Source organism: Oenanthe melanoleuca, chromosome 2 (genome assembly GCF_029582105.1).
Source record: "Oenanthe melanoleuca isolate GR-GAL-2019-014 chromosome 2, OMel1.0, whole genome shotgun sequence".
Classification (NCBI taxonomy): domain Eukaryota; kingdom Metazoa; phylum Chordata; class Aves; order Passeriformes; family Muscicapidae; genus Oenanthe; species Oenanthe melanoleuca.
Window position 1 is genome coordinate 118,630,034 of NC_079335.1, and position 13,496 is coordinate 118,643,529.

The window sequence follows — 13,496 nt, forward strand, 5'->3', positions numbered from 1 at the left end:
CCCGTTGCTCATTATTAGACAACAGAAATCATGGATCTTAAGATCTTGTAAAGGATATCCAGTTATGGTAGATGACAGAGTAACTTTCCCAAGAAAAAGCAACTGACTTTATTGGAGCACAAATGGATAATGGCAAGAAGTCTTCAAGATTACTCAGTATAGAGAAGTTGTAGTGATAAAATTCCAATATTTTATTCACCCCTGAGACTCAACACTTGTCATGGAAACTTCTGGAGGGATTCCAATACTACTGAGAGTTTGGTGACACAGGTAGCAAAACAAAGATGGCAAAGGCTCTGTTTGGTAATGCCCATGCTTGGAATTTGGCATAGCTTCAGACTGTAATAATAGCATTATTATATGTGACAAACCTATGGAGGTATAGCAAACTCTAAAATTTAATTCAAATTACACAAACAAGATGTTATTTTGCAGACCAAATAGAAAAAAGCTGTGATGATGATATAAGGAATTTGACCAAAAGGATAGCATATGTGTGGAGGAGAAATGATTTTAATTTCTGTGCTGACCAGAACAAGTCACAATAGGAAAACTTGGACACATGCAAAGAAAGAATTTAAAATGATTGCTTGAACTGTTTGCAAAGTGTTGTGAGTTTTAAAAATCACCTTCTTTCATACTTAGTTACATGGAAAATTCCAAAGGTAGGAGATCCTTCCAATATAAGTTGCAGCAAAAGAAGACAGAATCTTTCTTGTCACCACTCCTGAAATCTAGAAGTAAGATATCCAGCAAAGCTTAGCACCTTGTAATTCAAATGGCAGAATGGGCTTGCAGTAGGAGGTTTTTCAAAGTACAATTTCAGATTATGTATGCAATGAGGAGCAGTCACTTGATATGTTATGCTAGAGGAGCTCCAGCTACAGAATCTTTGGCAAAAAAGCAAGGATAAAAGTCTGTGAAGGGTGTAATTTCTGAACTGCCACAGACATTTTGGCAGGAATGATTTGTCAAGGGCAAATCCACCAAAAAGTTGTCAAGTTAGGAATTTTTGAAAATGCCTGAGATTCCAAGGAAGAGGAAAGTTCTAAGGAAAGTGTGTCTGACAAAACTAGACACACAAGTTCATCTAAGTATTTATGACATTTTTCCTTGGCTCATAAATACATTTCCCAATGTCCAGCACTGGGTCAAACTTTGAACAGAAGAGGCACCAATTAGAGAAGATCTGGTCATTCCTATAAACTTAATAGAAACAGTCATGCTTTGGGTGAATGGCTTTAAATGCAGCTTTCATTGGCAGATTTTATAACTTTATTAGTGTTTTTCTTGTCACAATGTGTCCAATTCAGTGTGTGAGGAAGGGTCTGGGTAAAGGAAAGGGGGAAGTGAGATTGAGCCCTGAGTTGGAGGGGCTGGTACCATGCAGAGCTGTTTTGACCAGAGAAATGAGTCCTGGAAAAGTCGTGTCACAAGAGGCAGTCCAGCATGCAATTATTCTATTCTGAAATTAAATGCTCTACATGCAGCTGGCCAGCAAATAAACACTGGTAAAGGACCCAGAGTGAAGGCAATGCATGGCCCAGGCTACCAAGGAACAGGATCCTGGGTTCACACACAAAGCTCAACCTCTCAGTGTGTGAGGCTCGACAGGCTGTACCTGCTGCAAGACAGTGTGAGCTCACAGCAGGATTGTTAATGCCAGATCACAAATATGTATATTTGTTCAACCCAACAGCTATGGTGCCTGTGCTCAAAAGCAGCAAAGGCAGCAACCAGGCCTGGTGGCACTGGTAATGAACGCTCATTGTGGGCGTATTTAAATACTCTCATCATAACCAACTGTGTCTTTGATCCACAATTTAACAGTCATGACTGAACTTGTATATGATTTTACATGTTTATGAGGGGAAAAAAAATATCACAGCTTGCAGATGTTGTTGAAGAATCCATTTCAAGGCACTCATCAGGAAGAGTACTCCCTTTTAGTTGTTCTTGTCCTTCATATTTAAATGATTAATATTTGAACCTTATTTTGCTATGATTAAACTTGTCCACTGTTAATAAAGTGAGGTAATAATCCCCTATTCCAAAAAAGTATTTTTATATTTAGAAATTAAGTCCAAAATGCCAGTAAACTAACCAAGTGAAATGAGTAGTTAGTAATATAAAAGCAAAAATGTAGGGTTTTACATGTGCAAGTATTTATGAGCATTTCTTAAGTGTTTTTGCATCTGCATTACTGTAGTCTGCATGTTTTGCTGAAGTATGGCAGCATCACTGTCCAATTTATGTATCTCTTTGAAGCTGATCTTCAGCAAGAAATGCCTGCAAAGGGAATCCTCATAGATTCTCTGTGATCCAGCTACTCTAAACTATCTTTGATTAACTTTGGTGCATTCATTTACTGAAATGCAACTGTTATTTTTTATTACCACTTTGAGGCAGTTTTACTACCCTTTTTATTCCCTTTTATTCCTACCTGAACTTCCAGCCACAAGGCAGCACCACTGCTGATCGAAACTCAAAAGTTGTCTGAAGTCCTCAGAGCTGCAGCTGTTAACACCACAATCAGCAGAACTGCAATTTCATTGCCTCTGAATAATCACAGCTTCCTCACTGCACTAGATTTAAAAACCAGAAAGAATTGTTTGTGACACTGGAAGATGCCAGGTTAAGCATTGGTTGTGTTATTTTGATGGAAAATGTTTACTGAAACCACCCATGTCATTTAGAGAAGTTTAAAGCAGTTCATTATTTGATCTTATCTGCTCCTGTAGGTGTCAACAAAGATAAATCATTGCATTCAAAATGAAGGCAAGAGGAACAAACCTTGCAAGATTTTTGAGCACTCCCTCGAGCTAGTCAGTGCTCAAAATATTCAGCGATTTGCAGAGACCTGCCTTCCAGAACAGGTCCCCTAAAGACCTCTAAACCAAATATGCTTCTATTTCCACATCTTTCTGTTAACAGGCACCTAAGAGTGCTGATGTTCCATGTTTAACAGCTGTGGTAGGGATCAGATCCTCAGCAAATGCAGACTGGAATTATTCCCTTCACTTAAGCAGAGTTGTCCTGATTACTGGCAGATCTGGCATAATTACTTTTTTTTAATAACTGCATTCTCAGCATATGCTGTACTTAAATCCCACTGTTTAGTGCACCTTGTAGGTTTTCTCTAAGCTGGAAAATCATTTTTAGTCCGAACCTTTGAAAGCCTGAGAAGGGAAACAAAGAGAAATACGATGTTACTGGAAGATGAAGTCAGAATATTGTCTTCCTGCATTCCCATTACTCCCATGCCAGCAGCTTCAGTGCAGAAAGTGTCAGTGCAGGCAGGGAGTGCTGAGCAGCCCCTGCCTCATGTGCTGAGGAAATGGCTGGTGCCAGCTGTGGGTGGAGGGCTGCTGGGCCAGCACACACTGCTCTGGTGGTGCAGGCATTAATTACTGTCATTATGGCAATCAAAGGCAACTGGAGGCATTACTGAGTGAGAGGTTCTCTTTTAAGCACCATGGGCACAGAGGTAACAGCAGCTCTGTCCAGAGCTGGACGGGTCTCAGAGTTACTGTTCAACTGAAATGCTCTTGGGTTCCTGCCCTATTACTCCTAAGGGAGCCAGAAATTATCTTCCCTTTTGTTAGGCAACATTAAACGCTGTCTCTGGGCCTTTATGTGAGCTTCAGATTAGCCTTTGGAGAAATTAAAGCCAGGTCCTGCTTTTAGGTTGCAAAGGTGACAATGCCAGTCCTTTTCTGAAAGGAGTGGGGTCACTGAGTTAGGAGTAACTGTGATGTACTCACAGTGCATGAGAAAGTCCTTGTTAAAGAAGAAAAGTTCCAGTTACAGAAGTAGCTTTTTTCAGGTCAGGTGGGTGTTTCTAGAACTTTTTGAAAATTGCATTTCTGTTATTAAAATTGAGCCAGAATTATCAGGATGGTGTAGTGCTGATTGCTTGTGAAGCTGGGAGATACATACTCCAGAGCTCAGATACTGGCTCAGGAAAAAACATACATATGCAATGTAAGTATGATAATACTGTTCCTAAAGAACAAAACACCAAAATACATGGTTAAATATGCATTAACATAAGATTAATTTGTGTTTTGCTGACTCAAAAACCTGACTGAACACCTGAGTGAATACATAGTTGAGCAGCTTCTTTATCAGCAGTGTTTTTTTTTTTTTTCTTTGTTATAAAAAGGTTTGTTTTGCTTGATGCACCTGATGGTGAGAAACAGAGTGATTTCTCCCAGGAAATGAACACACAACAAGTAAGAGCTCAGATGCACAATCCTGTACCAAAAATATGGGACAAAGGCATAGTAGAACTTAACTGATTAGAGTCACTGTAAAAATCAATATGATCAAATTATCTAAGGAAAATTCAACCAAACTCAGTACCCTTTTAATCTCAGAAATGACGTGTAAGTAACTGATGAATAAAACGTGATCAATCCAGGCATCTCATGCAATTCTATGATGGTTGTAAAGATAATTTTTTTTACTACATCATTGAAAGCCTAACTCCTATCTAGTTGTAGGCAACATTGGAAAGGTAACCTTTATACTTCTTTATCTACCAGAACACACAGTAAATATGACTAATGAATACTAAAGGTATTAGACACAAAGCTCCGGATATGATAGGTGAAAAATGTTGTAACCTTAGAGTATGGTTTCAGGTATTGCAGATATGTGCAGTCATCTGGGTTATTCTGACAGATCACATTTCAAAGATATGTCACAGTGAGCAGCACCATGCTGTTGAATTAAGGAGGGCAGGTAATTGTGGGAAGGGACAAGAAATCAGCTTTTAGCTCCGCTCACAACTTCTCAGCTGACTTCTTATTTTTCTGCTCTTTAGACCACATAGAAACAATTTCATAAAAACAATTCATTTTATGATAAATCATTCATAGAAACAATTGCATTTGGGTTTATTATTAATACAGGCTAAAGCAACTTAGGAGAAATGTTTTTCTACTAAACTGACAAAAGATTCTCAAGTGGAGGAATAAAACCCAGAATGTAACTCTCATTTACAATGAAAAAGAAAAAGAATGAATTTGTAGTTTTTAGATTTTCAGGGCTTATTAGCTCCTATATTAGTGGAGGTAAAATTTATTTTAAAGGGATGAATAGCTGATTTACAGGCAAAAATTATAATTATGATGTGACTGATAAATATTTAGGAAACAAATGTTCAAGTTGGTAAGAAGGTATAACCCAAAAAATTTAATGCCTTTGAGCATTTCCAAAACTGCATTTTTATTAAGCTGAAACAAAAAGGAGAAACCCAATCTAGTAAGTACTTAATTTCAACTTTAAATGGCACAAAGAATATGAAACTATTATTATTTATGTGAGTTTTCAACCCCTATCTAACATGAAGAAAATCAGTTTTAAGCTTTTAATAGTGCTGCAAGGCATTTTTCAGGTCTTACCCCGATGTCTTAAATCTGATTTTCAGAAGCAGCTGCTTTCCATACAGTCACCTAGACAAAGCCTTGTCTTTCAAGGGCATCTGGTGTCTCCTGACTCCCAGAGTGAGGCACCCATGGCCAGATTTTCAAGTTCTTAACATACTCATTGCTGAAAAACAGGTCCATGTTGACAACATATACAGTCAAAGCCAGCCACCTACTACTTAATTCAGCAGAGCTGCTTGGGATCTGCAATGAGATCAGATTCTGGCTCTTGATGTCTGTGTATTCCTATGAGCAAGGGCAGCTTTGGGATTCAAATTTCTTTTGGATTTCTGTTTTGAACTGGATTTTTCCCTGTTAAAAAAGGAAACCTTCTCTGGATGTTGTGCTTTGATTTCATCCCTCTTTCATTTGTAATTTTCTGTGAGTCTCTGAAGTCTAATAATAGAGGTACCTTTCCTCCACAGGTATCTTCAGCTTTCTTTTTCACTTGGATGAGCCTTTTCATGAAACCTAGTGTTCTACCCAGACTGAGAATTCTGTGCCTGCATTAGGCTGAACTGGCTCATGAATTCACAAAGTAGTGGTGAGGATCAATTAGAGCCTTATATAGAAATGGTATGAGCATGTTGACCCTATTTCCTGAGGAAATCAGGCAAAAAGTAACAAGAAAAATCTTATTTTCTCCTTCCCCAGTAATCAGCTGTATTCTACCCGAGTGTGGCTGAGTACAGTGTCTAATAATTTCTAGAAGTAAAATACAATAAAATCTGAGATAGAGCATATTTTTCTTGCCTCACTGCTTATTGCTGTTTAAGTCATGATCTTTTTGACCCTAACCCTGTTCTTCTGCCATCAGATTTTTATTTACTGTCACATAGAATATTTTCCTTAGTGACATGCAATATAAATGAAGTGTGATTTAATGAGGAACTAGGACCAAAGTAGGGTTTTCCCAGCCTGAAAGGTGTTATTGTTTTGCCCAGTCTAACTCTGCAGGAGGAAGTGCCATGTGGCCCTGCTCTCTGCTGCTGCTTCTGCTTTGGATCTGGATTTGGAGGCATCACTTCAAGGACTGCTCTCTGCAAAACACTGCTTGGGCCATGGGGGTCTTTGCCTTTGTTTCACTGGCTGAAAGTGGTAGGAAATGTAAGCTCAAGCCAAACTTGTTTGCCTTCCTTTGAGGTCTCTTTGTACCTTTTCTCTGTAAGAATGGACTAAGTGAACCTTCCCTGCAGAGTGCAACAGATTTGGCTGTGGGAGGGAGGTTGGCTAGTGACAGAATGAAGATGGTATAAACAAAAAAAACAACAACTTTGTTTAATGAACACACTTTGCATAAAGTAATCTAGCAACTAAGCAAACTAAACAGCTTTAGTTACAGAGAGGAAACAAATGTTTTCATGGTACAAAAGATATCTTGTGAATCTTTCCCTAGGGCACAAGTTCCAACCCACTTGTTATTTCAAGAGAGAAAGAGATCTTTCTCTACCACTTTCAGAGCTCTTCCTCCAAGTCCCTTTTGGCAACAATATGCTCACCATTCAGGAATGTTCCTGCTGTGATATTCTTCAGTCCAGTTTGTCAGCTAATTTATCATTGATTGAATGATCCTTTTTAAAGTTTTAGTATATTCTCCTTTTAATATAATTTAATGTTCCATCAACATTAAGAGATGGTATACTCATTCCTTCATTAAGATAAATAATAGAGGAAAACAATGATTTTTCCTCGAGCTATTGATATATGAAAGTCAGGACAATTCTGTATTCTGTAGAGCTGGGAGCACTTAAAAAAAAAACAAACAAAAACAAAAACAACCAATCTAACAAACAAAACCCCCCCTCTAAAAAACCCAAAACCAATAAACAAAGCCAAACACCCCATAGAAAACAAACCAACATTGCAGTTCTTGGTCCAGATTTCCATGAAGAAATGATTAAATTTTTTTTTTCTCTCAGAGTGCAAGCAGATCTAGTAAGTACAGAAGTACAGATATAGCTTTTGCTGCTGAATATAGCATCTTCCTTACAAATTTCATTGCTGGACAGTGTTGTTTCAGTTTGGTCTGCTGCTGCCTTCAGCAGTTTCAGTACACATTTGAGCTTTGGCTGTAGCTTCCCATACTATGGTACACTTGCTTCAAATTCTCTGTATTCATTAAATTGTGTCACAGATTTTTAACAACTGAATCATCACCTTGACTAAAATATAAGAGACAGCCTGCTGGGAATACAACATACTTTGAGAGCTGTTTTTCTGATGTTGAACATTGCCCAGAACTGTATTCTGCCCTTCAGAAACCAGGTGAAGTTTTCCTGACTCCTTTGGCTCACTATTTATCAGGGAAAAGTGGGTTTGCCTGCCTGGGTGGAGTATCCATTAGAGTTTGTAAAGCCTGCTTAGTTTTAGATACGTGTGTTAGTATAAGTCATATCTCTTAAGAATGTGATTTTTGGCAGTGTTTGATACTGGCAAGAGCCCTAATGTGATACAGAACTGGCAGGAGTGCTTTTGCTGGTATGGAATATACTCAGAGGCCTGGAATCAGTAAAAACAGCCAGAACTGCTTTTGCCAGCATTACTATATTCTTAAGCATTTTCTAGCATAGACCTGTCATAAAACCAGTTTTCACCCCCCCACACTTCTCTTGGTTATTAATTGTTATCTTATTGGGAGGAATGTCCAAGCTGCTACCTCATGTGTAAATATCTTTGGCCTGAATATTTTCTGCCAGAGAAGTTTTTCTACCATTTGCGGGAAGGGACAGGGAAAGAATAATATATTTGACCATGTCTGAGTGGATTCTTTACATCCAGCATGTCCTGACATTGAACCTTTTTCTCCTCTCCCAGATGCAATCATAAATCACAGTGTAGTGACCACAGCTAATTTGTGCTGGAAATAATTATAGAGGTAACTGTCACGTAGCCTAGGGTTAATGGTGCCCCTCTTCTAATGTCTTGATGGGCAAGGAGTTTGTATTTGCTTTCTCATGAGCTTTAGGAGGAACTAAATTAAATAGGATGAGAAGAATACACAATGTGCAGCGAGGCCTTGGTGTTTCCCATTCTTCTGATAAGAGCTGCAGCAAACACACTCAGGTCCAAGAGCATACACTACCTTCTGCCCCAGCTATTCCATCTGCTGCAAGCAAACAGAAGATGGTTACACACAGAACCTAAGTGTGCCCTTTGACCCTACAGTCACTGCTAGCTTTAGCCATCAAAACATGCAGTCATTTAAATGCAGAATCAGTGAAGGGAAAAGCACATGCTGTAATCAGACAAGAAGGCATGGCTGCCACTTCCCATCCATGTTATGTCCAAGCCAGCATGTGGTTGTTTATGCTCCCAAACTTTCCAGGATGCTGCCACCACTGCAATAAGGTTGCAAAAGCTAAAGGATGTGGCCTGGTGGCATTCACCCACCTGCAAAGTGAAGTTAAATATCCTGTGGTGCTGATTCTGCCCTGCAGTTGGCAGCTGCTGGAGACCAGCCCTGCTGCTATTGCTGCACTTTTTCTGGGCTGGAAGGACTGACCACCATGTCTGGATTTGATCCATATACATCTCCCAGCTTCCAGACTTCCCAGGATAATCTTGGAATTATCCTCATTCATCCCTCTTCCAGTCCCAAAATTCCACTGATTTCAATGACAGAAATATGTCTGAGAAGTGGGTAAAACTTAAAAAAAACAAACAGAACAAAAAAACCCAACAAAACCCAAAACCAAAACAACATAAAAACCCCAAAAACCCAACAAAACAAAACAAAAAAAACCCCAACAAAACAACAACAGAAATTGATAGGTGAACCTGTCAGCATCTGCCATTGGTTTTGTCTGTGTGTACAGCATGCATGTACAACCAGTGCAGTTAATTAAACCCAAGAAAGTGCTTATTAACTGTCCACATATTATTTAGCATTCCTAAGGCCTAAGAATCTAAATCTCTTTCTGAAAGTCTTTGCTCTGAAAACAAGTCAAACTGCAGAAAACTGTAGTGTCTCATCAAATGATGTTCAAAAAAAAGCTGTTGCAGAGTCTGGGTTTCTGAGGAGCCTGGAAATGAAAGCTGACTGCTCAGAACTGTTTCTGGAGTGGTAGCAGACTATGCAGTGCTTTTAAATATCTGGTTTAGATGCCTTCAAGGTAAACTTTATTATGCAACAAGATGGAAGTGGCAGACTTTAATGAATATGTGGGAGCTAATAAATGGTCATCCTTGCAGGGAAAACCCAGGCAGACTATGTTAATACTTGGGCCCTTTTGTAGTTAGGAGCTTTCCAGTGCCTAAAGGGATGCTACAAGAAAGCTGAAGAGGGACTTTTAAAAAGAGCATGTAAGGATAGGATAAGAGAAAATGGCTTTAGATTGAAAGAGAGTAAGTTTAGATTAGATATTAGGAAGAGATTCCATACTGAGGGGTTGGTGAAGCACTGGAACAAGCTGCCCAGAGAACTGGTGGATGCCCAATCCCTGGAAGTGTTCAAGGGCAGGTTGGTTGGGACTTGGAGCAACCTGATCTTGTGCAAGATGTCCAGCCCAAAGCATTTTATGATTCTATAGTTTTATGAGACCCAGAGATCAACTCAAATCCTATAGATGCATTATGTTGAGTCAGCAGGGTCCCAGCTGCAGCTTTATGGGTTCTAAACTCATTTTCTACCTGAGAAACAGCTGGGAGAGATACTATTTTAATTGAGTTTTGTTGCGTCCCTATAAAAAGAGATGTTAAAAATCATCAGCCTAAACTTGAAGTTTTTCTGCTTAAGGTAAAATGCCACTAATATTTTTTAAATTACTCTTTGTTCAGAAGAATGGATTGTTAAAAACCTCTGGCTCTGAAAATGCTTCTATTTTTAACCAACATTTCTTTTATGAAGTAATGGTCCATTCAGGGAAATGAAGGCTAGGAAAGGTACCTTACCTAAACAGAAATTTTAAAGATTAATCTGAGATAACAGAGAAGGGATTGAAATTTTGAGTTCAGGTCACCAAAATCTTAATTTATTATTAGATTATATTAATATGACAGTGAGTTTCAACTGGTTTGGATTGTCATTGTCATTAGTATTAGACAAATTACACATATAATAGACAATACTTGCCTCGAGAAAACTCAAAGAACTCAGAAAAATGAAACATATAACAAAAATTAAATACTTGCTTTGTTAATAGTTCTGGATAAGCCACTAAATGTCACTGGAAATTTTTCTCTTCTCCTCCTGGTGTCTGAAAGGGCTTATCTGTCTTACATTTTCTATTTTCCTATATTTTTGGATCTTGATTTTCCAAATTTTGCCTTTAGAGAAGCAGTGGTAGTAGAAATCACCTAATTTTTCTGTAACTGGAAGATTTAGCACAAAGTGAATAACCATGCTATATTATTCTAACATCCTGCTTCTGACAATAGGCTAAAGCTCTCTCAAAAATCCATCTGGTTGCTTAAATCATTTGGAGATGGAGCATCCCTTTTTTCATCTTCATCACATATGGTGAGGTGGAAAAGGCTGTTTTTTGGATTGGGAGAGAAAGTGTCAGTTCTCTATATGGTGCTGTAATGGATTGAACAATTAGTTGAAATACTTGGCCATTTAAACTTCATTTTTTTCAGGATGAAACTATTTGCTGAGTTTCACCCCACTTTTCTGTAAGATCAAACATAACCATTGATTTTGGCAGTTTGCTTATTTGGTAGAAATTGCCCACCAATTGACACTATTCATAAACAAGCAAGATTCTGCCTTTCTCAGTTTTTTTTTTTAATCATGTCTAAGTTATACTTTAACTTTTTGGATGCAGGTTTAGCAAGCCTGTGAAAGCTCTTTCCATGAAATGGGGAGTTTCAGTTGTAAGCCCTAAGTGTCATAAAACCACAGGTAGCAAATAAAAGCAGGATAGGCAAATCATCCCTTCTCCAAGTCCCTGTGACATTCCTGGCACGTTTTTCTTATCTGTCTGTTCTTGTAACCTTTGTCCTTCTAAAGTTTATTCTACAAATTTCTTGAATCTCTGGGAAAAACCCACCTGCAATATAACATATGGGAAAATTTGCTATTTCCTAAAGGCCATGGGGCTAAAAAAGAAGATTTTCCTCCTTACCCTGCCAAATGTCAATGTATTCCCTTCTCTGTAGATATGCTAGGCCACTGCCACCCCTCCTTCTCTTGCTTCCTTATATCCAGTTGTCTGGTTCTCTCACATACAGGGAGATGCCTAAACCGGTCGTACAGGTTCGAGCAATTTCAGTCACAGAATTCACTGCCAGTAAACCTAATTATTTCTAACCTGACCTTAATCAGAAGGCCACTCTGAACCCCTCCCAGCAATTCAGCATATCTGCAACATGGTCTGTGAGAGCAGAAAATGCTCAGCCTGTTCCAGGGGCACACAAGGAGCACATGCCTCCTCCTGCTGCTCTGCGCGTCTCTCTCTCCCCTAAGGTGAAACTTCCACACCACCTCCCCTGGTTTCAGGTGTAATCATAAACCAGCTCAAGGCAATTATGGGTAATGTAGTCCCGTGGTTCAGGCCTGTCTGTTTGAGCAAGCAGTGCCAGGTTCCTGCCAGACTGCACATTCCAGCAGGCATTGCTCAGCACTCGGAGAGGGAGGCTCGCCAGGTGTGCTCCAGCACCACCTGAACCCTGAGCACGCCACTGCTCCAAAGCCAGAGCAGGAATGAGTGCTCCTCCAACACCACTGATGTCTTGAACAAAAACATAACTTGGATCTAGGGAAAAGCTCTTAGTTTCCAGAATGGTGAGTTACCTTTTTTTCTTTCAAGTATCTTTTGCTGATTATATTTAAAATGTATTGGAGGATCTGAAATATCAGAGTAGTTTTTGCCTAGTACTATTGCATCAGTCCAATACTATCTTTTGGCCATTGCTAATTCCAGGTGCTACTGGAGAAGGTGCAGAACTTATGTACATTTTGAATTGCATGATATGGTACCCGAGGGTGATTTGGGATGTGTGGAGAAAGGCACTTGCTAAGGGCTGGTGATTGCCTTTGCTGAGAGCATAAATAATGGTGAACTTCCTAAAATTTTTAATCAGTCTTAAGCTCACCTTCTCTTTTTACTTCTGTGAAATGAGCTGCTGTAGATCTGTGTGTATCATACACCTCTGTGAGGTTTGTTTTTTTTTGATTGGTTGGTCAGGTTTTATTGAAGCACTGTATGAACTAAAACAGTCCACACATGAAGCTGCTGGGTTGGCCTCCGGCTTTGTGAGATCAGAATGGTGAACACCCCCTAACAATCCTCCCTGCAAACAAGGCAGCCATTAAAAGTCAGAAAAAGAGAGTTTAAAGAGCACATATACTAATGAACAATAAAATTTTCATTCTCGATTAAAAGAATCCTTGAAAGGTAATAGCTCCAGCCTAAATGGAGGCAAGACCTATCATGCTGACATACCTTGAACCAACTCCCTTTGTGGCTAAAAAATAACAAGCAGAGCTGGCCAGTCTGTTTAAAAATAGAAAGATTTAAGTGAAAAACAAAAAAAGAATCAGTTCTTGTTCTTTCCCTACCTGTTATTACCACTCAACTAACACATCTTTTTTCTTCAAGAAGATCAAAATTTTGACATCTTGGGAATAGTTTTTGACTGGCATTATTATGAAAGGGAAATAGGTGTCCTCCTGAGTAAGTGATATAAGGAGAGAAGAAGTAAAGGAATTATTTGTACTAGGTAGACCTTGGGAGATGCAAATTGCCACACTAGGAACACTTTCCCTGGCCCAAAACCATGCCTTTGACAGTAGTTAGTATAAAAGGCTCTGACACTGAGCTAATGCACTGAAGCAGTCCCACGGTGTCTGTGGTGGGTGGGACATACACAAGGAGATTAACAGCACAAGTTCAAGCTGGTTAGTGACGTGTCAGAATCAGAGAATGGAGCTTGCCTTGGGTACATTCAAAACAAGGAACACCTGCACTTGTATTCACCAAACTACATAGTACAATATCCTGTGGGAGTGTGTTCAACAGGCTAATTACATAGTCATAGAATCAAAGAATTGTTTAGGTTGGGAAAGACCCCTGGGAACATAAAGTCTGACCATTACCCCATCACTGCCACGTCGGCCACTCA

General features: G+C 39.2%; 1 protein-coding gene across 1 annotated transcript in view; it reads left to right on the forward strand.

Annotated features, from left to right (window-relative positions):
• Positions 1-12,036: 12,036 nt before the first annotated feature.
• MACC1 (MET transcriptional regulator MACC1) overlaps positions 12,037-13,496 on the forward strand; it is a 36,670-nt gene continuing 35,210 nt past the window's right edge. The window contains exon 1 of the mRNA XM_056485424.1: positions 12,037-12,156. Coding sequence (XP_056341399.1) covers positions 12,154-12,156 — 3 coding nt within the window. The 5' untranslated portion in view covers positions 12,037-12,153. The remainder of the gene's footprint in view (positions 12,157-13,496) is intronic.